Below are 25,870 nucleotides of genomic sequence, written 5' to 3'. Positions count from 1 at the left end.
AACAGAACGACATTAGCCACCTGCCAGTCTTTGGGAACTTCCGAGAGTCAATATTGAGTCAGGAAACTTTCCTGGACACGTTCCACGAATTCCACCCTGTCCAGGCCCTTAACAGTCCAGTCAATTTCGGGGAAATTAAAATCTCTCACTAATAAAACTCTGTTATTCTTACAACTATGAGCAATGTCTCCCCACACCTGCTCTTCTAGTTCCTGCCGACCTCTTCAAAACAACTCGATCAAATTCAAGAGACACCATTTCCTGCGCACAAAGCCGTGCAGACTATCCTTAATTAGTCCTTGCCTTTCCAAATGCACATGGACCCCGCCTCTCAGAATCCCCCCCAGTAATTTCCCCACCACGGATGTAGTTCCCTGGCTTATCCCTGCAGCCCTTCTTCAATGAAGGGACATCATCACCACCCTCCAGGCTTCCGGTACCTCACTCGTAGCTGAGGAAGGTACAAAATTCTCTGCCAGGGCCCCAGCAATTTCTTTCCCACAACGTCCCAGGATACATTTGGTCAGGTCCTGGGGATTTATCCACCTTTATGCGCCTCAATACTGCCAACATATCCTCTTCTCTAACGTCAGTATGTTTCAGGACATCGCTGTTCTCTTCCCTGAACTTCCCAGAGAGAGAGAGAGAGACAAGGAGAGACGTGGTCAATGCAGGAGAGGGGGTGAGGGAGACGGAGAAGGGGACTGAGATGGCAAGGGGGGGTGGCAGAGTGCAGGAGAGAGGCAGTGAGTGCGGGAGAGCTGGAGGGAGAGAGGCGGTGAGTGCGGGAGAGCTGGAGGGAGAGAGGCAGTGAGTGTGACAGAGTGAGTCAGTGTGACCACGTGCCTCAGTGTGAGTGTGACGCGGGTGTCAGTGACGCTGTACACACCTGTGGCACGGGTGTGCCCCCACTGGCACCCAGCTGCCCCCTGCCTGTCCCTTCGCAAGTTATCTGCTGCTGAGGTGTGACTGGTTGTTGGTAGTGGGCACACAGCACAGTCGTGCCCCTGGGTGCGTTTGTGTGTGTGTGTCTGCATGCCTGTGTGTGTGTCTGTGTGTATGTCTGTGCGTGGATGTGTGTGTGCGCACATGTGCATGCGTGTGTGTACGTGCATGTGTGTGGGCACGTGTGTGTGTGTGTGGGTGCGTGTGTGTGTGTGAGTGTGTGTGTGTGTGTGGGCAGGGCTGCCTGCAGTGTTGACAGCGCGGGCCCTGGGGAGTGCTGTGCGGGGCAGGGCTGCTGGGGATGTGAAGGCCTGCTCACTGAGCACAGGCTGTGGTCACACACTGCTCCTCCCTGTGTTTCTCTCTGCTCCTGATCAGGTGACTGCTGACTGCAGGGGCTGGAACGGTCAGCGGCTCCGTCTACACACAGCCGGCCTCCGCTCTCCAAGGGATTATGTTAATGAGCTGCACTCCTGTGTCAGTCAGAGGGAATTGTGTGGGGAGCGCTGGATGCTGTCAGCAGCCGTGGGCTGAGTCTGCACTCTGTGTGTGTGCTGGTCACAGTCGGGGGGAGCCGCTGGATGCTGCCAGCTCACCGGCAGTGCCTGTCCCTGGGAGCGAGCGATCCGTCAGGCCGGCCGTTTGCAGGAAGCGGGAGGTACTGGGGAGAGGTGAGTGTTTGTGCAGTGTGTTCAGTGCTGGGGTGGGCTGGTTCAGTGAGGGAGGCAGCAGCTTCCACCGCGCAGGTTTCTGTTTCTAAACACAGCCAGCTGAAGCTGTCACAGCTTCTGCCCACAGCACCGGGAGCCCACGGACCGGTCACGGACAGTGCAGTCACGTACACTGCGGTCATGGACCGGTCACGGACGGTTCAGTACAGACCGGTGCGGTCACTGACCGGTCACTGACTGGTCACGGACAGTGCGGTCACAGGCCAGTCACGGGTGGTGCGGTCATGGACGGACCAGTCATGGACACATAGGGCAGTGGGTATGTGGAACAGGCTGCCAGAGGAAGGGGTAGAGGTAGGTACAGTAAGAACGTTTAAAAGACAATTAGACGGGTACATGGATAGGAAAGGTTTAGAGGGATATGGGCCAACCGTAGGCTCATGGGACAGCTGAGGAGAGGTTGGGCAAACTAGGGCTGTTTTCTCTGGAGCGGTGGAGGTTGAGGGGAGACCCGATAGAGGTTTATACAGTTGTGACAGACCTAGATAGACAGCCGGTATCTTTTTCCCAGGGTTGAAATGTCTAACACTGGAGGACATGCATTTAAGGTGAGAGGGGGTAAGTTCAAAGGAGATGTGCAGGGCAAATGTTTTACAGAGTGTTGGGTGTCTGGAATGTGCTGCCGGGGGGGTGGTGGAGGCAGATACGATTGAGGTGTTTAAGAGGCTCTTAGACGTGTACATGGATGTGCAGAGAGTGGAGGGACATGGGCCATGTGCAGGGAGAAAGGATTAGGTGTCGTTAGCTTAATTAGTTTAGCACAGCAGGATGGGCTGAAGGGCCTGTCCTGTGCTGTATGACTCTGTGACTCCACAAGGAACCACATCCTCTGCCTGGAACCTGGCCCAACTGGTCCATTCCGACCAAGCTGCCTTCCTGAGATGGTTCCATTTTCCTTTGTTGGGCTCCTATCCCTCTAAACCTTTACCATCCTCGAACCTGTCCAAATGTCTTTTAAACGTTATTGTACCTGCCTCTACCCCTTCCTCTGGCAGCCTGTTCCACATACCCACTGCCCTCTGTGTGAAAAACCTGCCCCACAGGTCACCTTTAAATCTTTCCCCTCTCACCTTAAATCTGTGCCCTCTAGTTTTAGACTCCCCTACCCTGGGGGAAAAGAGTGTGACCTTCCACCTTTCTGTGCCCCTCATGATTTCACAAACCTCTATAAGGCCAACCCTCAGCCTCCTTCGCTCCAGGGAAATCAGCCCCAGGCTATCCAGTTTCTCCTTATAACTCAAGCCCTCCAATCCCAGCAACATCCCTGTGAATCTTTCCTGCACCCTCTCCAGTTTAATCGCATCCTTCCCGTTACGTGGAGACTGGAAATGTGCACAATATTCCGGGAGAGGTCTCACCAATGTCCCGTGCAGCTGGAACATGGCGTCCCAACTCCTGTATTCAGTGCACCTGAAGACCCCCACACAGCTGTGGTCCCGTTATTTAAGAGAAGACCTGCTGGCGAGGGGGGCAGTTGGAAAGAGATTCAGTGGGCTAGTTCCTGGGAGGACAGGGTGTTCTTTTCACACAGTGAAATGTATCTTCTGCGTAGAGTGTTCTGGGGGCAGCCTGCAAGTGTCGCCACGCTTCCAGCGCCAACACAGCATGCCCACAACTTCCTAACCCGTACATCTTTGGAATGTGGGAGGAAACCGGAGCACCCGGAGGAAACCCACGCAGACACAGGGAGAACATACAAACTCCTTACAGACAGCGGCCGGAATTGAACCTGGGTCGCTGGCGCTGTAATAGCGTTACTCTAACTGCTACACTGCCGTGCCTGCCTTGTGTATTCTACATAGTTTAGAAGAACGAGGGGTGATCTTTCTTGGATTTCAACAATCCCGATAGGACCTGAAGCTTTTCCTCTGGGTGGCGGGGGGGGGGGGTGGGTGGGTGGGTGTGGGTGGGGGTGGTGGAGAATCTACAACAAAGGGCCCTGGTTAGAAAATTAGGGGGTGTCACTTAAAGAGAACTTCCTCTCCCAGCGGGAGGTGGGTCGCTGGAACTCTCTGCCCCAGGGGGTGTGGAGGCTGGGGTGTTGGGGGTGTTCCCTTTTACAATATTTTTATTAAATCCATGAAAAAAATACAGAGTACATGATCAAAAAAGAGAGTAAAAATACTACTGAATACATTGTGTTAAACCGTACTTAGGATCACAATACGCTAAATCAATAATCACATGTAATAGTTAATAAAGAAAAAATTGGAACATTTTATAAAAAAAATCTACTTCCACTACCAAAAACTGAAGCTGTTTAATAAAAAAAACAAGGAAAAACCCTTGAAACGTAACAATGTCAGCCAATGTCTGTACTTTAGTCACCAAATCAAAGGTTTTGAAAATAATTCAGAAAAGGTCCCCACAGGGTTTGAAAGTCTAAGTTAGATTCAAGAATTGAACAACAGATCTTCTCTAGATTCAGGTATGACCATTGAACATGAGTAGGCAGAGTGACTTCCTTCCATTTCAGCAACACAGCTCTCCTGGCTATAAGAGAAATAAAAGCCAGAATGTGTAGGTCAGAAGCCTTCAAAGCTGTATCTTTTTCTCCAACGATCCCAAATAATGCAGTCAAAGGATTAGGTTTAAAATTTATTTTAAAAAGTACAGAAAAAATTTGAAAGACCTCTGTCCAATATTTTTTAAGACTCTGACACGTCCAGAACATGTGAATTAAAGAAGCCTCTCCATTATTGCATTTGTCACAGTGAGGAGATATATCGGAATAAAAACAGACAAGTGAGCTCTATGCACCACTTTAAATTGAAGGAGAGAATGACGAGCAGATAATGACGAAGTACTAACCAATTTAAAAATTTCATTCCAAGTTTCCTCAGAAATTGACATCTGCAAATCTTGTTCCCAAGCGTTTTTAATTTTATCTAGTGGCACCTTACTCATTCCCAGTAACCTGTCATAAATATTAGATATTGAGCCATCGTGAAAAGGTTTCAAATTAAAGATTACATCGAATAAATTTTTATCAGGACTCATAGGAAAAGAATGTAATTGATTTAAACTAGTTTGTGAGGGGGATGGGAACCGGAGGAGTAGGTCAGGGGAAGAAGGGGATGGGGAAAAGTCAGATCTGACAGGTAGAGAGGCTTTGAGGAAGGATAAGCAGAGTGCAGGCTATAAAAGTAGTAAGGTGGATGGGCTAAAGTGTGTTTACTTAAATGCGAGAAGCATCAGGAATAAGGGAGATGAACTGAGAGTTTGGATGTTGATATTGGACTATGATATTGTGGCTCTTGCAGAGACTTGGCTGTCACCAGGGCAGGAATGGATATTGAATATTCCTGGTTTTCAGTGTTTTAAAAGGGATAGGGAGGGGGGAGAAGAGGAGGAGGGGTGGCGATACTGGTCAGGGACACTGTTACAGCTGCAGAAAGGTTGGATAATGTAGAAGGATCCTCTCTAGAGTCAATATGGGTGGAAGTTAGGAACAAGAAAGGAGCAGTTGTTCCACTGGGAGTATTCTATAGGCCCCCCGGTAGCAGTAGGGATACTGAGGAGCAGATTGGGAGGCAGATTTTGGAAAGATGTGAAAACAACAGGGTTATTATCGTGGGAGACTTCAACTTCCCAAATATTGATTGGCACCTGCTTAGTGCCAAAGGTTTAGACGGGGCGGAGTTTGTAAAGTGTGTCCAGAACGAATTCCTGTCACAGTATGTTGACAGGCTGACTAGAGGGAATGCCATATTAGATCTAGTATTAGGTAATGAACCGGGTCAGGTGACAGATCTCTTGGTGGGTGAGCATTTGGGGGACAGTAACCATTTCTCCATAACGTTTAGAATTGTCATGGACAGGGATAGGAGCAAAGAGGACGGGAAGATATTTAATTGGGGAAGGGCAAATTATGAGGTTATAAGCCTAGAATTTGGGAGTGTAAATTAGGATTACATTTTTGAAGGGAAATGTACTATGGAGATGTGGTCGATGTTGAGGGATCTTTTGCAGGATGTTAGGGATAAATTTGTCCTGGTGAGGCAGAGAAAGAATGGCAGGGTGAAGGAACCATGGGTGACGAGAGAGGTGGAACAACTAGTTAGGAAGAAGAAGGCAGCATACATAAGGTTTAGGCAGCAAGGATCAGATAAGGCTAGTGAGGAATATAGAGTAGCAAGCAAGGAAGGGACTGAGGAGAGCAAGAAGGGGACATGAAAAGGCTTTGGCAAGTAGGGTTAAGGAGAATCTCAAGGGTTTTTTCTTGTACATGAAGAGCAGAAGGATGGCTAGAATAAAGGTAGGTCCGATTAAAGACAAAGGTGGGAGGATGTGCCTGGAAGCTGTGGAAGTGGGTGAGGTTCTCAATGAATACTTCTCTTCAGTATTCACCAAGAAGAGGGGTCTTGATGATGCTGAGGACAGTCTTGGTGAGGGTAATGTTCTAGAGTATGTAGATATAAAGAGAGAGGATGTGTTGGAGTTGTTAGAAAATATTAGGACAGATAAGTCCCCGGGGCCTGACGGCATATTCCCCAGGCTGCTTCGTGAGGTGAGGGAGGAGATTGCTGAACCGTTGGTAAGGATCTTTGAGTCCTCGTTGTCCACAGGGATGGTACTGGAGGATTGGAGGGTGGTGAATGTTGTCCCCTTATTCAAAAAAGGTAGTAGGGATAGTCCAGGGAATTACAGGCCAGTGAGCCTTACGTCTGTGGTGGGCAAGCTGTTAGAAAGGATTCTAAAAGATAGGATCTATGAGCATTTAGCGAATCATGGACTGATTAGGGACAGCCAGCATGGCTTTGTGAAGGGAAGATCATGTCTCACAAGCTTGATAGGGTTCTTTGAGGAGGTGACCAGGAAGATTGATGAGGGCAGTGCGGTGGATGTGGTCTACATGGATTTTAGTAAGGCGTTTGACAAGATTCCGCATGGTAGACTTCTTCAGAAGGTCAGAGGCCAAGGGATCCAGGGCTGTGTGGATTCAGAATTGGTTTGCCTGTAGATAGCAGAGGGTTGTGGTGGAGGGAGTGCATTTGGATTGGAGGGCTGTGACTAGTGGTGTCCCACAGGGATCAGTTCTGGGACCTCTACTTTTCGTGATATTTATTAATGACTTAGATGAGGGGGTGGAAGGGTGGGTTAGCAAGTTTGCAGATGACACAAAGATTGGTGGTGTTGTGGATAGTGGATAGTGTGGAAGGCTGTCGAAGCTGGGATGCAGAGCTGGGCTGACAAGTGGCAGATGGAGTTCAATCCGGAGAAGTGTGAGGTGGTACACTTTGGAAGGACAAACTCCACAGCGGAGTACAAGGTAAATGGCAGGATTCTGGGCAGTGTGGAGGAGCAGGGGGATCTGGGGGTTCATATCCACAGATCACTGAAAGTCGCCTCACAGGTGGATAGGGTGGTTAAGAAAGCTTATGGGATGTTGGCTTTCATAAATCATGGGATTGAGTTTAAGAGCTGCGAAGTAATGATGCAGCTTTACAAAACTCTGGTTAGACCACACTTGGAGTACTGTGTCCAGTTCTGGTCTCCTCATTATAGGAAGGATGTGGAGGCGTTGGAAAGGGTGCAGAGGAGATTTACCAGGATGCTGCCTGAATTAGAGAGTATAGATTATGATGACAGACTAAAGGAGCTAGGGCTTTACTCATTGGAGAGAAGGAGGATGAGGGGAGACATGATAGAGGTGTATAAAATATTAAGAAGAATAGACAGAGTGAACAGCCAGCGCCTCTTTCCCAGGGCACCAATGCTCAAAACAAGAGGACATGGCTTTATGGTAATGGGTGGGAAGTTCAAGGGAGATGTCAGAGGGAGGTTTTTCACCGAGAGAGTGGTTGGTGCATGGAATGTGCTGCCTGGGGTGGTGATGGAGGCTGATACAAAGTTCAGGAATTTGTTAGATAAGCATATGGAGGAATTTAAGATAGAGGGATATGTGGGAGGAAGGGGTTAGATAGTCTTAGGAGTGGTTGAAGGTCGGCACAACATGGTGGGCCAAAGGGCCTGTATTGTGCTGTACTGTTCTATGGTTCTATGGTGATCGAAGAAAATCTCTAATTTGTAAATATCGGAAAAAATGAATTGTTGGTAAATTATACTTGGTACACAATTGTTCAAATGAAGAAAAGATCCTCCAACAAACAGATCCTGAAAACAAATAATACCTGATTTGTTCCACTCTTTAAAAACTACATCAGTCATAGAAGGTTTAAAAAAATAATTAGAGAAAATGGGACTGGACAAAGAAAAACTCAATAAACCAAAATATTTTCTAAATTGTAAGCAAATCCTCAAAGCATGTTTAACTACTAAATTATTTGTTAGTTTATTTAATGATAAAGGAAGTGAAGAACCAAGCAGAGAAATAATGGAAAATTTTTTAACAGAGTTAACTTCTGAAGAAACCTATACTGGACAAGCCTCTTGATTAATGTAACCAAAACATAAGGTTTCGTATATTGACTGCCCAGTAATAAAACCTAAAGTTGGGTCAGGCTAAACCTCTGTTCTTTTTAACCTTCTGAAGGTGAACTTTATATAGTTTAGGACGTTTATTATTCCACATGTAGGAAGATAGAATTGAATCACGAGAGTTAAAGAAAGACTTAGGAATAAAAACAGGTAAAACCTGAAATAGACATAGAACATAGAAAACCTACAGCACAATTCAGGCCCTTCGGCCCACAAAGCTGTGCCGAACATGTCCCTACCCTAGAAATTACTAGGCTTACGCATAGCCCTCTATTTTTCTAAGCTCCATGTACCTATCCAAAAGTTTCTTAGAAGACCCCATTGTATCCGTCTCCACCACCGTTTCTGGCAGCCCATTCCACGCACTCACCACTCTCTGAGTAAAAAACTTACCCCTGACATCTCCTCTATATCTACTTGGCTATTTCTCTCCGAGAATCTAGAGATATCATTGGTATCTCCAGAAGAGGTATTAACCATAAAGTTTCATTATATGCTGATGATTTATAATTTTTTATATCTAATGTTGAAGCCTCCTTCCCTCCTGTGCTTTCCATACTCTCTTGCTTGAATCATTTTTCAGGATACAAATTGAATTTACACAAGAGTGAACTTTTTCCTCTGAATAACCTGGTACCATTTGATATTAACATTCCTTTTAAAATTGTAAGAAATCATTTTACTTATCTGGGGGTGTCAATCACTAAAAACTATAAACATTTATTTAAAGAAAATTTTTTCACCTTACTGCATTATGTGGAAAGGATTTTATCAAGTTGGTCACCTCTCTCTATATGATTGATTGGTCGGGGGTGTTTGAAGTGGAGGTAGGCAATGTTTTGGGAGGGCAGGGAGTTGACGGGTGTGGGGAACTGGAACAGAGGGGCAGTTGCAGTTGATCTGCCGTGAGCGTACCGAACATTGAGGCACGTTTGAGGGGCCGAGTGGCCCACTTCTGCTCCGATTTGCTTGTGTTCTGGTGCCAAGTGAGAGTGTGTCATCGCCCTGACACTGGTCTCGGTCCCTGTCGGGGTGGAGCTGAATCCGGCCTCCAGTGTCCAGCACACGTCCTGGCACAGTGGGGTCAGCGTGCATCTCCGGCTCTCGGTGTTGGACGGAAAGGATCAAAGGCCTTCAGAACGTGGCTGTCTGCAGACTCCATACAACACGTGTAACGGTATGGCACAGGAACAAGCCCTTCGGCCCATGGTGTCTGTGCCGACCTTGGTATCAAACCAAACTCATCCCTGTACTCATATCCCTGTATCCATAGCCCTGTACCCCCTGCACGTGATCCATAGCCCTGTACCCCCTGCACGTGATCCATAGCCCGGTACCCCCTGCACGTGATCCATAGCCCTGTACCCCCTGCACGTGATCCATAGCCCTGTTCCCCCTGCACGTGATCCATAGCCCTGTACCCCCTGCACGTGATCCATAGCCCTGTACCCCCTGCACCTGATCCATAGCCCTGTTCCCCCTGCACGTGATCCATAGCCCTGTACCCCCTGCACCTGATCCATAGCCCTGTACCCCCTGCACGTGACCCATAGCCCTGTACCCCCTGCACGTGATCCATAGCCCTGTACCCCCTGCACCTGATCCATAGCCCTGTACCCCCTGCACGTGATCCATAGCCCTGTACCCCGTGCACCTGATCCATAGCCCTGTACCCCCTACACGTGATCCATAGCCCTGTACCCCCTGCACCTGATCCATATCCCGGTACCCCCTGCACGTGATCCATAGCCCTGTACCCCCTGCACCTGATCCATAGCCCTGTACCCCCTGCACCTGATCCATAGCCCTGTACCCCCTGCACGTGATCCATAGCCCTGTACCCCCTGCACCTGATCCATAGCCCTGTACCCCCTGCACCTGATCCATAGCCCTGTACCCCCTGCACCTGATCCATAGCCCTGTACCCCGTGCACCTGATCCATAGCCCTGTACCCCCTGCACCTGATCCATAGCCCTGTACCCCCTGCACCTGATCCATAGCCCTGTACCCCGTGCACCTGATCCATAGCCCTGTACCCCCTGCACGTGACCCATAGCCCTGTACCCCCTGCACCTGATCCATAGCCCTGTACCCCCTGCACCTGATCCATAGCCCTGTACCCCCTGCACCTGATCCATAGCCCTGTACCCCCTGCACCTGATCCATAGCCCTGTACCCCCTGCACCTGATCCATAGCCCTGTACCCCCTGCACCTGATCCATAGCCCTGTACCCCCTGCACTTGATCCATAGCCCTGTACCCCCTGCACCTGATCCATAGCCCTGTACCCCCTGCACCTGATCCATAGCCCTGTACCCCCTACACGTGATCCATAGCCCTGTACCCCGTGCACCTGATCCATAGCCCTGTACCCCCTGCACGTGACCCATAGCCCTGTACCCCCTGCACCTGATCCATAGCCCTGTACCCCCTGCACCTGATCCATAGCCCTGTACCCCCTGCACCTGATCCATAGCCCTGTACCCCCTGCACCTGATCCATAGCCCTGTACCCCCTGCACCTGATCCATAGCCCTGTACCCCCTGCACCTGATCCATAGCCCTGTACCCCCTGCACTTGATCCATAGCCCTGTACCCCCTGCACCTGATCCATAGCCCTGTACCCCCTGCACCTGATCCATAGCCCTGTACCCCCTACACGTGATCCATAGCCCTGTACCCCCTGCCTGTTCATCTGTCAGTCTAATTGCCTCTAAACCATTGCTGTTGCATCCACTTCTGCCATTTCTTCTGGTGGTCCATTCCAGGCACCTACCACTTCACTCTCCGTAAAATAAAAACCTGCCCTGCACGTCCCCTTTAAACTTTCCCTCTCTCACCTTAAAGCTCTGCCCTCTGGTATTTGACGTCTCCACGCTGGGAACGAGACTCTGATTGTCTGCCCTGCCTGCGCCTCGTGTAAACTTCATTCAGGGTTGTTAGTTCAACACTGTGACTCGTCCTGCTTTCCCGGTCCGGTTCATTAGTTATTGCCTGTTGTATTCCGGCCCTGCTACGTTTGGCCTCTCCTCCCGCTGTTCCCTTGGCTCATTGTGCCGTTACCATTTATCACAGTGTGGCTCAGTTCGGTGTCAACAACGGCCAAGGACCTGACAGCTGTGAAAGTTAATGCATCTGACATGTCAGGTTCAAAGAGCTTCTCCCTGACTTGGCTCCATACCCCATTTAATCCTTCCCGTGGAAAGGCAGCACGTTTTTCTCATTGTGTCTGATGAAATACTTCAGTCCTGATCATCAGTACACGGGGCAGTGTGACTGCTGTGATCGGGTCAGACAATCCCGTATGTTTTGCTCATGTTTTGCTCTCCCTCTCAGTGGCAGCAACCCTCACATGGAAATGTTTTGTCTCCCGACAATGAGGCTGCGTCGAGCTGATGTTTAACTTCCTTTCACAGTCCCGCCCGAGAGCATCTGCGACCAAGGAGGAGGTTCCATCGCACCTTCCGTGTGTCCCAGTTGAAGACGAGCTCTTGGACTTGGTCTAGCACTGTGTCCATCGCCAGGCCAGTCACAGCTCTCCAAGTGCAGACAGCGAAAGTCATCGGTGGAAAGGTTAAGGGGGGGAGAAGGAAAAGAATCCCTGATCTCCGCTCTAATCTGTCCACCACCTACTTGTAAGTTTATGCTGCTTGGTTTTTGACTCCTGTGTGACAGCAATGAGAACGTGAGTGATCTTGTTGGTAAACTTGCGGACGCGGGACACAGATCAGCTGGAAGGTTGCACGGTGCGGTGGCAGATGGAATTTAATCCAGACAAGTGCGAGGTGATGCACTTTGGGAAGTCACACTCCGGTAGGACATATCGAGGAGCTTTGGTGTACAGAGAGGCGTTGGGGTACAAGTCTGCAGCTCCCTGAAGGTGGTGACACAGGGGGACAGGATGGCGCAGAAGGCATTTGGTATGTGCACCTTCATAGGCAGAGGCACTGGATATAACAATTGGGACGTCAGGTGCAGCTGAACACTACACTGGTCAGGCCACACCTGGAGTACTGTGTACAGTTCTGGTCACCACACTACAGGAGGGATGTGTTAGCAACAGCGAGAGTACAAAAGAGATGCACCGGGGTGTTCGCTGGACTGGAGGGCTGGAGTTATAGGGAGAGATTGGATCAGCTGGGTTTGTTCTCATTGGAATGTAGGAGGCTGAGGGACGACCTGATTGAGGTTTATAAAATTATGAGGGGCAGAGATAGGACAGATGGGAAGAGTCTTTTACCCAGGGGTGGAGAGTCTGAAACCAGAGGGCACAGGCTTAAGGTGAGAGGGGAGAAATTCAAAGGAGATCTGAGGGGTAGGTTTTTCACTCAGAGGGTGGTGGGGATATGGAATGAGCCGCCAGAGAAGGTGATCAACGCGGATACGATGTTTCAAAGGCAGTTGGATAGGAAAGGAATGGAGTGAGATGGGCTGAATGTGGGCAAGTGGTTTTAGTGTAGATCGACGTCACGGTCAGTATGGACAGGGTGGGCCGAAGGGCCTGTTTCTGTGCTGTATGTTTCGATGATTCTGTGACTTGCTCTCCTGTCTCCCTGAGGTTGTCTGGACAAGTATCACTTACTCCCAGTGATGTGATCGTCCCTATTTTGTTCTTTAGTTCAACCCCTGAAGCCTCATTCGATGATCATTCGAACAGATTGGGAATTGGTTCATTATTGTCACACGTGCCAAGGCACAGTGAAAAACGTTGTTTTGTCTGCTATCCACACAGATCGATTCATCACACAGTGCATCCAGGTAGTACAGGGGAAAACAGTAACAGAATGCAGAATAAAATGTAACACACACACACACACACACACTGACACTCACACACACACTCACACTGACACTCACACACTCACACACACACACTCACTCACACACACTCACTCACACACACACACTCACACACACACACACACTCACACTGACACTCACACACTCACACTCACACACTCACACTCACACACACACACTCACTCACACACACTCACTCACACACACACACACTCACACACACACTCACACACTCACACACACAGAATGCTGGAGGAACTCGGAGACACAAGGGATTCTGCAGATGCTGGAATCTGGGGCAACACACACAAAATTCTGGAGGAACTCAGCAGGTCAGGCAGCATCTATGGAGGGAAATAAACAGCCAACATCTCAGGTCGAGGCCCTTCATCAGGACTGGACAGAATAAAGTTTCACAGCTACAGAGAAAGTGCAGTGCAGGCAGACAATAAGGTGCAAGGCCATAACAAGGTAGATTATGAGGTCAAGAGTCCATCTCATCGTACTAGGGAACCGTTCGATAGTCTTAGAACAGTGGGGTAGAATCTGTCCTTGAGCCTGATGGTTCGTGCTTTCAGGCTTTTGTATCTTCTGCCCGATGGGAGAGGGGAGAAGAGAGAATGTCTGCGGTGGGTGGGGTCTTTGGTACTGCTGGCTGCTTTACTGAGGCAGTGAGAGGTATAGACAGAGTCCATGAACGGGAGGCTGGTTTCCATGATGTGCTGAGCTGTGTCCACATAGATAGGATGCTTTCTATGGGACATCGATAAAAATTGGTGAGTGTCAAAGGGGACATGCCAAACTTCTTTATCCTCCTGTGGAAGTAGAGGCACTGGTGAGCTTTCTTGGCCGTGGTGTCTACGTGGTTGGATCAGGACAAGCTGTTGGTGATGTTCACTCCTGGGAACTTAAAGCTCTCAACCCTCTCGACCTCAGCACCGTTGATGTAGACGGGTGCGTGTGAAGTCAATGACTGGCTCTTTTGTTTGCTGACATTGAGGGAAAGGTTGTTGTCATGACACCATTCCACTAAGCTCTCTATCTCCTTCCTCATCGTTATGTGAGATACGGCCGACTACGGTGGTATCAGCTGCAAACTTGCAGATGGAGTTAGAGCGGAATCTGGCCACACAGTCATGAGGGTATAGGGAGTGGAGTAGAGGGCTGAGGATGCCCCAGTCTTGGGAATAATCGTGCTGGGGGCGTTGCTGCCGATCCTCACTGATTGCGGTCTGTTGGTTGGGAAGTCAATGATCCAGGATATGGTCTCCGCTGTGACACTGGTGGCACAGCGGCTGTGGGGACACGTGCCACCTTGGAATCGGGCCTGTGACTGGGAACTGTTGCTCCCTTGACTTCTCTGCTCCCTCCTTTCAGAGTTCAGCCGGTCCCAGTCCCACTCTCGGCTCTGAGCGAAGTAGCTGACCCTGTCCCCATAACCGTCCCAGAACCTGCCCCCGTCCCTGCCCCCGCTGTCCCTGACACCCGTCCCTAGCCCCCTTCCCTGCTCCCGTCCCTGCCCCCAGTCCCTGCCCCCAGTCCCCATGCCCAGTCCCATCCCAGTCCCAGCCCTCAGTCCCTGCCCACAGTCCATGCCCCCAGTTCCTGCCCCCAGTCCCTGCCCCCTGTCCCTGCTCCCAGTCCCTGCCCCCAGTCCCTGCCCCCAGTTCCTGCCCCCAGTCCCCGCCCCTAGTCCCTGCCCTAGTCCCTGCTCCCAATCCCTGCCCCCAGTGCCTACCCCCATCCCTGCCCCCGTCCCAGCCCCAGTCCCTGCCCCTAGTCCCTGCCCCCAGTCCCTACCCTCCGTCCCTGCCCCCCCGTCCCTGCCCCCGTCCCTGCCCCCAGTTCCTGCCCCCAGTCCCCGCCCCTAGTCCCTGCCCCCAGTCCATGCCGCCAGACCCTGCCCCCCATCCCTGCCCCCAGTTCCTGCCCCCAGTACCTGCCCCCCGTCCCTGTCCCCCCGTCCCTGGCCCCCGTCCTTGCTTCCGTCCCTGCCCCCATGCCAGCCCCAGTCCCTGCCCCCAGTCCCAGCCCCAGTCCCTGCCCCAGTCCCCTCCCCAGTCCCTGCCCCACTCCCCGCCCCCACTCCCCGCCCCCAGTCCCTGCCCAGTCCCAGCCCCCAGTCCCTGCTCCCAGTCCCTACCCCAGTCCCAGCTCCCAGTCCCTGCTCCCAGTCCCTACCCCAGTCCCTGCTCCCAGTCCCTCCACAGTCCCTGCTCCAGTTCCAGTCCCTGCCCCCAGTCCCTACACCACGTCCCTGCCCCTGTCCCTGCCCCCAATCCCTGCCCCCAGTTCCTAACCCCATCGCATCCCCAGTTCCTGCCCCCAATCCCTGCCCCCAATCCCTGCCCCCGTCCCTGCCTCCCGTCCCTGCCCCCAGTCCCTACCCCCAGACCCAGCCCCCAGTCCCTGCCCCCAATCCCTGCCCCCAGTCCCTACCCCCGTCCCAGCCCCAGTTCCTACCCCCCGTCCCTGACCCCAGTCCCTGCCCCCAATCCCTGCCCCTGGTCCCTACCCCCCGTCCCTGCCCCCGTCCCTGCCCCCGTCCCTGCCCCCAGTCCCAGACCCCATTTCCACCTGGCGGGATTGTGGGTGTGTCGTGTGGGAGAGTGTGGGTGCGCCGTGTGGGTGCGTCATGTGGGGGTGCCGTGTGGGAGAGTGTGTGTGTGCTGTGTGGGAGAGTGTGGGTGCGCCGTGTGGATGCTCCGTGTGGATGCTCCGTGTGGGTGCGCCGTGTGGGTGCGCCATGTGGGGGTGCCGTGTGGGTGCGCCGTGTGGGTGTGCCGTGTGGGAGAGTGTGTGTGTGCTGTGTGGGAGAGTGTGGGTGCGCCGTGTGGATGCTCTGTGTGGGGGTGCCGTGTGGGTGCGCTGTGTGGGTGTGCCATGTGGGGGTGCCGTGTGGGTGCGCCGTGTGGGGGTGCTGTGTGGGTGCGCCGTGTGGGTGTGCCGTGTGGGTGTGCTGTGTGGGAGAGTGTGTGGGTGCTGTGTGGGAGAGTGTGGGTGCGCCGTGTGGGGGTGCCGTGTGGGTGCGCCGTGTGGGGGTGCCGTGTGGGTGTGCCGTGTGGGAGAGTGTGTGTGTGCTGTGTGGATGCTCCGTGTGGGGGTGCCGTGTGGGGGTGCCGTGTGGGGGTGCCGTGTGGGGGTGCTGTGTGGGTGTGCCGTGTGGGGAGTGATGACCCATCCCAGTGCAATCACACTGGCGGCTGCAGTGATGGAGGCTGCAGTAAGGCTGTGGTTGACGGCTCGGGGAGGTCCACACTGGCCCACCTGCCCCGAGCAGTGGGGCTGCCCCGGTCCTGGGAGGGTGGGACGTGGTTCTCTGGGAGGGGGGCGGAGTCGGGCAGGTCTGTCACCCTGACAACCGACGGTTTGCTTCGTCAAGGAGCGGGCTGCCGAGTGACCATGGGACTCGGGCTGCGCCGGAGGTGGTGGGACTGAGGTCAGGCTGTGGCGGGACCGAGGGACGGATGTGCTGCACCACCCACCCCCAAGATGGCCTCCAACTTCAACGACATCGTGAAGCAGGGATACGTGCGGATGAGGAGCAGGAAGCTGGGGGTGAGTGTGGCTGCTGCTGGTCTCCAGCACCAACACACGGGCACCGTCGGCCCCCTCACGCCCACAGGCACATCCCGAGCACAGCTCGGAGAGGGGGAGTGTGTGGGCGGGAGGAGGGCTGGGGAGGGGAGGGAGGGTTCCTCTCCCTCTCTCTCTCCCTCCCTCTCTCTCCCCCCCCCCTCTCTCTCTCCCTCTCTCCGTCTCCCTCTCTCCATCACTCTCTCTCTCTCTCCCTCCCTCTCTCTCTCCCTCCCTCCCTCTCTCCCTCTCTCCCTCCCTCCCCATCACATGGCTTTGGACATTCTGCACGGAGCACCGTGCTACCCTGCCGCTGTGCGCCACTGTTACACTGCACCCACCCTGGTGGCTCCTTTGGTCTGTGTTCAGTCAGCCCCAGCAGGGAGAGCCCACAGGAGGTTCTCCTACTCTCCAGCTGGCTCTGCCTTCAGTCAGACCCGAGATCACAGAGGGGTGTGTCCTGACAGCTCCCAGCTCCTGATGCCTGCTGGTAGTTGGCAATACTCTCGGTGCCTGAACATCCACAGCACAGTCACTGTTGTCACACCATGACTCAGGTACAGGCGGCGTGCCTCCCTTGGGTACAGGTATTGCTGCTGACCTGGGTACAGGCGGCATGCCTCGCTCGGGTACAGGCGGCGTTCAGTGATGATGTGACGGCGGGATGATGCTGGATGGTACAACTTCCAAAGTCCTTGTGCAGAGCCCTTGGGGAGAGCTGGGTCTCCGGGTCTTCGTTCCCCACTCCTGCAGCAACACCTCAACACCTGGAGTGTCCGTGTTTCAGATCTACCGAAGGTGCTGGCTCGTCTTCAAGAAGTCTTCCAGCAAAGGACCCCGCAGGCTGGAGAAATATTCAGATGAGAAATCGGCCAACCTCAAAGGCAGCCCTAAGGTGAACTCTCCCCCCTTTCTCTCTCTCTCTCTCTCTCTCTCTCTCTCTCTCTCTCTCTCTCTCTCTCTCTCTCTCTCTCGCCCACTCCCTCTCTCTGGGCTCTCTGTGTCTGTCACCCTGTCCCCGACGCTCACCACTAGCCTCCCCCCACACCCCCGCATCACTGAGTCCCTGTCGCTCCCTCTCAACTGACAGAGAAATAGAAGTGAGATGGTCACTGGAGCAATTGCTACTTCCCCAGTGGTAACTGGGATTGCTTCCAAGTGGATCCGGTAGGGAGGGTCGGAGCGTTCGTTGCGGAGAGCTTTACCTGCCCTACACAGGCCTAGTGGGAAAGGGGCCATTGTGGAATGGGCAGGAGAGTGAAGTGTCAGTGCAGAAAGTGACCAAGTTTCGAGGTAGTTACGGAGAGGGATAGGGATGGCTCTGGACAGGGGGAAGGCCGACTTTAACATTATCAAAGAGGATCAGGTACAAGCAGACTGGCGGATAATTTGCAGTCTGTATCCGACAGGTGAATTAATCCTCAGGCCTCGTTGAGATGGGATGGGAGGCAAGGGAGGAGATTGCTGGGGCCCTGACAAGAGTTCTAAATCTTCCCTGCCCACAGGTGGGGGCAGGTGGGGCAAGTACCGGCCATCAGAGTGTGGTGCCTCTGTGGGATGAGCTCAGTAATTACAGGCCAGTGCGTCTAACGTTAGCGGTGGAGAAGTTATTAGAAAACACTGTGAGGGACAGAAATAATCAACAGGGACTAATGCAAGACCCCTTTCGTGGAGGCAGACCCTGTCTGGTCAATGTGAGCAGGCAACAGTGTGTACTAGTGAAGGCAAAGTGGTTGGTGTCACCTCTGACAAAGTCCACATGGAGACAGGTCCAAAACATTCGAGCCCATGGGATCCAACACACATTGGCAAAATGGAACTGTAGTTGCCTTGGTGAGAAGGGGCAGGGGGTAATGGTGGAGTGATGTGGGCCTGGTCCCCTGACTGCTTGTCCTGTTAATGATCTGGGTGTGAATGTAGGAGGCACAATTAGTAAGTCTGGAGATGAGAAAAAGGTTGGTGGGGCTGCTAGGATAAGATGAGATCTTTATTAGCCACGTGTACATCAAAACACACAGTGAAATGCACCTTTTGCGTAGAGTGTTCTGGGGCAGCCCACAAGTGTCGCCCCGCTTCCGGTGCCAACATAGCATGCCCACAACTTCCTAACCCGTACATCTTTGGAATGTGGGAGGAAACCGGAGCACCCGGAGGAAACCCACACAGACACGGGGAGAACATACAAACTCCTTACAGGCAGCGGCCGGAATTGAACCCGGGTCGCTGGTGCTGTAAAGCGTCACACTAACCACTACACTGCCAGTAAGGAGGGTATCTCAGGCTGCAGGACGATGTTGATCAGTTGTCAAATCAGCAGAGCAATGGCAGGTGGAATTTAAACCTGACGAGTGTGAGGTGATGCACTTTGGGAGAACTGATGAGGGTTGGACCCACACAATGAAGAGGCGGGCCCTCGAGGATAGTGACGGGCGGAGGGTTCAGGCACCATAGTTGATGTGGTGGTGAAGAACTCCTTTGGGATACTCGCCATCATGAGCAGGGGAATAGAGAGGAAGAGCAGGGAACTTGTAGAACTTGTTCATATCCACAGATCACTGAAAGTCACCTCACAGGTGGATAGGGTAGTTAAGAAAGCTTATGGGATGTTAGCTTTCATAAGTCGTGGGATCGAGTTTAAGAGCCGCGAAGTAATGATGCAGCTTTACAAAACTCTGGTAAGACCACACTTAGAGTACTGTGTCCAGTTCTGGCCGCCTCATTATAGGAAGGATGTGGAAGCGTTGGAGAGGGTGCAGAGGAGATTTACCAGGATGCTGCCTGGATTGGAGAGTATGGATTATGAGGAGACACTAAGGGAGCTAGGGCTTTACTCATTGGAGAGAAGGAGGATGAGGGGAGACATGATAGAGGTATACAAGATATTAAGAGGAATAGACAGAGTGGACAGCCAGCGCCTCTTTCCCAGAACATGGCTTTAAAGTAATGGGTGGGAAGTTCAAGGGAGATGTCAGAGGGAGGTTTTTCACCCAGAGAGTGGTTGGTGCATGGAATGTGCTTCCTGGGGTAGTGGTGGAGGCTGATACGTTGGTCAAGTTCAAGAGATTGTTAGATAAGCATATGGAGGAATTTAAGATAGAGGGATATGTGGGAGGAAGGGGTTAGATAGTCTTAGGTGTGGTTTGAATGTCGGCACAACATGGTGGGCCGAAGGGCCTGTATTGTGCTATATTGTTCTGTAGTTCTATGGTTTTTAGTTGGGCCACGGCTGGAGAATTGTGTAAAGTTGCATTGGAATTGGTTTATTATTGTCACTTGTACCGAGGTACAGTGAATAACTTGTCTTGCACACCGTTTGTACAGATCAATTCATTACACGGTGCATTGAGGTAGTACAGGGTAAAAATAATAACAGAATACAGAGTAAAGTGTCACAGCTACAGGGAAGTGCATTGCAGGCAGACAATAAGGTGCATGGCAGAGGGGTCTAAGATAAGGGATGGGGTAAGAGTTCAGAAGGGAATGTGAGGAGTTGTTTTCACCCAGACTGCAGTATGAATCTGAGACGTGGAGGCAGATGCTCTCACATTTATCAAATATCCAGAGGGAGATGTGAATCACCAAAGCACACAGAGGTAGGGACCAAGTGTTGGTAAATGGGCTTGTGGTGATGGCATCAAAACTGAAAATGATGGAAGCACCAGTCAGGCCGGACAGAATCTATCCAAAGAGGAGCTGTTGACGTTTCATCGGATGAAGGGTCCTGGACAGGACACATTCACCGTACTTGCTGCACAGCCTCTGCCTGTCCTGCCATGTTTCCATGTATTGTTTCAGATCTCAGCAACTTTCCGTTAGGACGGAGGGGTCCTGGGTGGTCAGCATGGACGTGGGGGGCTGAAGGGCTGAATCTCTGCTGTGTGAGTCTGTCAGTCTTACCTAACATAACATTGGAAATAGGAGCAGGAGTCGGCCATCCGGCCCGTCAAGCCTGCTCCACCATTCAATAAGATCACAGCTGATCTGGCCATGGACTCAGCTTCACCTACCTGCCTTTTCCCCATAACCCTTAATTCCCCAACAATGCAAAAATCTGTCTAACTGTGTCTTAAATATATTTAATGAGGCAGCCTACACTGCTTCCCTGGGCAGAGAATTCCACAGATTCACTACTCTCTGGGAAAAGCAGTTTCTCCTCATCTCCGTCCTAAATCTGTTCCCCTGAATGTTGAGGCTGTGTCCCCTAGTTCTAGTCTCACCTACCAGTGGAAACAATGTTCCTGCCTCTATCTTTTCTATCCCCTTCATAATTTAATATGTTTCTATAAGATCCCCTCTCATTCTTCTGAATTCCAGCGAGTAGAGTCGCAGGTGAATCAATCTCTCCTCATAGGCTAACCCCCTCATCTCCAGAATCAACCTGGTGAACCTCCTCCGCACCGCCTCCAAAGCCAGTATATCTTTCCTCAAGTAAGGAGACCGGAACTGCACACAGTACTCCAGGTGCAGCCTCACCAGCACCCGGTACAGTTGCAGCATAACCTCCCTGCTCCTAAGTTCAATCCATTCTGGTGTTAATGTACCTGGTCCTTCAGGGTCAGGGCGGACAGGGTGGCTGAACAGTCTCATTCTCTCCTATAGTTTTATGACTCCCTCCCAGTCACTCCGCCCCCTCCCCATCACTCCCCCCCCTCCCTGTCACTCCCCCCCTCCCCGTCACTCCCTCCCTCGCTCCCCGTCACTCCCCCCCTCCCCGTCACTCCGTCACTCCCTGTCTCTCCCCCTCCCTTGCTCCCCCTCCCTCCCCCTCCCTCCCCCTCGCTCCCCCTCCCTCCCCCTCCCTCCCTGTCGCTCCCCGTCACTCCCCCTCGCTCCCCGTCACTCCCCCTCGCTCCCCCTCGCTCCCCCTCACTCCCCGTCACTCCCCCTCGCTCCCCGTCACTCCCCCTCGCTCCCCCTCCCTCCCCCTCGCTCCCCCTCCCTCCCCCTCCCTCTCTGTCACTCCCCCTCGCTGCCCGTCACTCCCCCTCGCTCCCCCTCGCTCCCGTCACTCCCCCTCCCTCCCCCTCGCTCCCCCTCGCTCCCTGTTACTCGCCCTCCCTCCCCCTCCCTCCCTGTCGCTCCCCGTCACTCCCCCTCGCTCCCCTCGCTCCCGTCACTCCCCCTCGTTCCCCCTTGCTCCCCGTCACTACTCTCTCTGCCGTCTGCACTGCTCCCGTCGTTCTCTCACTCATGCCTCTGTCACTCCCTTTCCTCTCTCTCATGCTCCCTCCCTCCCTGTCACCTCAATTCTCCTCCTCACTCCCTCATTTTATAGATTCATCGTCATACAGCGCAGAAACAGGCCCTTCGGCCCATCTTGACCATGCAGACCAAAGTGCCGACCTGAGCCAGTGCCATTTGCCTGTGTTTGGCCCATGTCATTCTCAACCTTACCTCTCCACGAACCTGTCCGAGTTTCCTTTCAATCTTTTTATTAAATTTCAAATGAATACACACGGCAATAGTGATTCTACACACGGTGCTGAGGGATCAGGATTACAATAATAAGTTAACGTAGACAATCTGAACCTCCCAACCTCTTACTAAATGAACATGATACAAAAGAATTTGAAAAGAAATTTGATTATATGAAAAGAGAACTGCAAGATTAAAAAAAACAAAAAAAGGTAATAATGATAAACAAAAGCGAACCAAAATCTTCAAAATAAAAAGCTGGACTGATATTTCTTCGGTTAAAAAAACATTTATTATGTCATTAGCTCCACTCTTCTATATTCAAATAGAAGGTTATTGAAAGGGATTCGAGAAAGCTCAGCTTACATCATATGGAAATGCTGGATAAATGGGCTCCAAGTTTCTTCAAATTTAAGTGAAGGATCAGCAGTGCCACTCCCAATTATTTCTAAGTTTAAACATGTTATAGTTTGGGAAAACCATTGGAATGTAGTTGGAGGTTTAGGATCTTTCCATTTAAATAGAATGGATCTCCTGGCTATTAACGTAACAAATGCAATCGTACAACAGGCTGAGGCAGATAAATGGCCAGAATCCATCATTGGTAACCCAAAAATTGCAGTAACAGGATGTGGTTGTAAATCAATACTCAATACCACTGAAATGATATCAAAAATGTCTTTCCTATATTTTTCCAAAAGAGAGCAGGGCCAGAACATAAGTGTCTGGGAAGCCACTTCAGAATTACATCTGTCACAGATCGGATTTATATGGTTATAAAAACGAGCTAGCTTATCCGTAGACATATGGGTCCTGTGAACCACCTTAAACTGTATTAGAGAGTGTCTTGCACACATTGAAGAGGTACGAACTAATTGGAGAATTTTCCTCCATGTCTCTAGAGGTAGAGGTATCTGAAGTTCTCTTTCCCATTCATTCTTAATTCAAGTGTCTCCAGACGTATTTTCATAATCAGATCATAGATTATTGCTATCAAGCCCTTCTGATAAGGATTAAAGCCTAAAATTTTTTCTGTAACTTCAATTTTATGTGGTATCAGGAAGGTAGGTAAAATAACTTTCAAAAAATTTCTAATCTGTAAATATCGAAAAAAATGTGATCTGGGCAAATTGTATTTATTAGACAACTGTTCAGAGGACAAGAAACCGTTATGGACGAATAAATCACAAAAACATGTTATTCCCTTTGTTTTCCATAAAGAGAAAGCTACGTCAATTCTGGATGGTTGAAAGAAAAGATTGGATCGGATAGGACTTGATAAAATGAATTTATTCAATCCAAAAAATTTATGAAATTGAAACCATATTCGTATTGTGTGTTTGGTTATCGGGTTAATCATTTGTTTGTTCAATTTAGTCTTTTAAACACTGTAATTGTCCCCACCTCTGCCCCTTGCTCTGGCAGCTCGTTCCATCTCCCCGCACGTGCTCCTCAGCACCCCCTTACATGTTCCCCAATCACGGTAAGTCTGTGTCCTCTAGTTTTAGACCCTCCCCTACCCTGGGAAACAGCCTGTGACCATCCACCCCTTGTGACTTTATAAACCTCTATAAGGCCACCCCTCAGTCTCCTTCACTTCAGGGAGAACAGTCCCAGCCCATCCAGTCTGTCCTCGTAACTCAATCCCTCCAATCCCAGCAACGTCCCTGAGGATCTTTTCTGCACCTTCTCCTGCTTAATCACATCCTTCCCATTACATGGAGACGGGAACAGTACACAATATTCCAGGAGTGGTCTCACCAACGTCCTGTACAGCTGAAACATGACGTCCCGACTCCTGTACTCAGTGCCCCGTCCGAAGAAGGCCAGCGTGCCTTAAGCCTTCTTCACCGCCCTGTCTACCTGGGTCGCCACTTTCAGGGAACCATGAACTTGAACCCCAGAACACTGCCCAGGGCCCTGCCTTTCACTGTGTTTGTGCCGTGTTTTTTCCCGTCGCTCTGTCCTGCTCCCCACCCCCACCCCCACCCCCACCCCCAACGTCGTCCACTCTTCCCATCGACTGCCGTCCTGACCTCCCCGCCCTCTGACCCCCCCGCGTCACCTCCTCCCCTCCCATTCCTCCCTCCTCCCATGTTGCTCCCTTTCTCCATTGGTCCATCTCACCCACCCCCCCCCCCGTCGCTCCTCCTCCCTGCCTGTCACTCCCTCGCTTTCTCCACCAATCCCTCTCTCCCCATCACTCCTGCCCTCACTGCCCCTCCTCCACCGTCACTCCCCCCCTCCCTCCGCCATCTCCTCTTGTTCCTTCACTCTGCCGCTCCCTCTCTCCTTCACTCACTCCCTGTGTCAAAGCCTCACTCCATTTGTCCCGCTCTTGCTGGGACTGTCCCCCACCATCCCCTCCCCCCGTCACTCTCCCTCTCGCTACATCCTCTCCGTTGCTGCCTCTCCATCCCCCCCCCGTGTCCTGCCTTCCCCACTGCCCCTCCCCATCACCCCCTTCTCTCCCTCCAACCTTCTTTCCTGTCACATGCTCTCTCTCTCTGTCTCTCTCTCTCTGTCTGTCTCTCTCTCTCTGTCTCTCTCTCTCTCTCTCTGTCTCTCTCTCTCTGTCTGTCTCTGTCTGTCTTTCTGTCTGTCTGTCTCTCTCTCTGTCTGTCTGTCTCTCTCTCTGTCTGTCTCAGTCTCTCTCTCTCTCTCTCTCTGTCTCTCTGTCTTTCTGTCTCTGTCTCTGTCTCTGTCTCTCTCTCTGTCTCTGTCTCTCTCTGTCTCTCTGTCTCTGTCTCGCTCTGTCTGTCTCTTGCCCCCTGCTACCTTTCTCTCATCCCCTTTTCCCGCCTGTTTCTGCCTGTTGTGCTCTTTGCCCAGGTGACAGAGATGAGCAGTGTGAAGACGGTGATGCGGTTGCCAAAGGACACCAAGAGGCAGGCTGTGGCTCTCACCTTCACCGACAACACCTCCCGCACCTTCACTTGTGACTCAGGTACTGTCTGAGGGGAGAGGGGTTGCCCACTGAGTGCCCGTCACTTGTCCTGAGAACAGGGCAGGGGTTACAAATATTCATAGAGGTCGTCATTTGTGGTGAATCCCAGTGAGAGCTGGTGCCAGTGGCAGTGGATCCCAGTGAGAGCTGGTGCCAGTGGCAGTGGATCCCAGTGAGAGCTGGTGCCAGTGGCAGTGGATCCCAGTGAGAATGGGTGCCAGTGGCAGTGGGTCCCAGTGAGAGCTGGTGCCAGTGGCAGTGGGTCCCAGTGAGAATGGGTGCCAGTGGCAGTGGGTCTCAGTGAGAGCTGGCGCCAGTGGCAGTGGATCCCAGTGAGAGCTGGTGCCAGTGGCAGTGGATCCCAGTGAGAGCTGGCACCGGTGGCAGTGGATCCCAGTGAGAGCTGGTGCCAGTGGCAGTGGATCCCAGTGAGAGCTGGTGCCAGCGAAGCGGATCCCAGGAAGAATCTGTAACCACAGGACTGTATTCCAGTGAATGTTGGCATGTGTGGTCTGTACAACTGCCAGTGTCACGGGCAGAGACATGGAGAATGTGTCCAGGGTACTTTTCTTGAGCAATCTATGTTTCCGGTCCCATGGGGAAGGAGTTGTTGCTGGATTTGATTTGAGGGAACGAGGGGAGGTATGGAGTTTCCGTAAGGGAGCACTTGGGAGACAGTGGCTATAACATTATAGGGTTTCGGGGAACTTTATGAGGGGGTTGGATCTGGCCCAGGGACATTGGAACCAAAAGTCGACAGGTAGATGCAGAGCAGAACAAGAGGTGATGTGGCTTCTGCTGTGGCACATTCCCACGACGGTGACAGGAGCAACAGACACGCCTGGGTGGGGAAAGAGATGTAGGAAGCAAGAATAACGAGTACAAGTGAGTATGCGGCTGTAAATACCAGCAAGAAGCAAACAGTATAAAAGAATCAGAGGAGATGTGAAAGCTGGAACAAGAGAGACAAAGAAGCCACCAGAGGAAACGTGAGCTGCCAACGTTAATGGAAAT

At 51.9% G+C, this 25,870-nt stretch overlaps 1 protein-coding gene across 5 annotated transcripts in view; it reads left to right on the top strand.

Annotated features, from left to right (window-relative positions):
* The first annotated feature begins 1,238 nt into the window (after positions 1 to 1,238).
* Positions 1,239 to 25,870, top strand: part of dok4 (docking protein 4) — a 43,354-nt gene continuing 18,722 nt past the window's right edge. For 3 of the 5 annotated variants that reach the window (XM_052028347.1, XM_052028346.1, XM_052028349.1), the window contains exons 1-5: positions 1,239 to 1,616; positions 11,535 to 11,753; positions 16,301 to 16,476; positions 17,198 to 17,389; positions 24,742 to 24,856. In XM_052028347.1, coding sequence (XP_051884307.1) covers positions 16,411 to 16,476; positions 17,198 to 17,389; positions 24,742 to 24,856 — 373 coding nt within the window. In that variant the 5' untranslated portion in view covers positions 1,239 to 1,616; positions 11,535 to 11,753; positions 16,301 to 16,410. The remainder of the gene's footprint in view (positions 1,617 to 11,534; positions 11,754 to 16,300; positions 16,477 to 17,197; positions 17,390 to 24,741; positions 24,857 to 25,870) is intronic. The other 2 variants (XM_052028348.1, XM_052028350.1) reach the window with 1 other exon arrangement.

The sequence above is a fragment of the Pristis pectinata genome, chromosome 13 (assembly GCF_009764475.1).
Source record: "Pristis pectinata isolate sPriPec2 chromosome 13, sPriPec2.1.pri, whole genome shotgun sequence".
Taxonomy (NCBI): Eukaryota; Metazoa; Chordata; class Chondrichthyes; order Rhinopristiformes; family Pristidae; genus Pristis; species Pristis pectinata.
The sequence above is the reverse complement of the archived record's forward strand: the minus strand, read 5'-3'. Positions and strand labels throughout refer to the sequence as shown.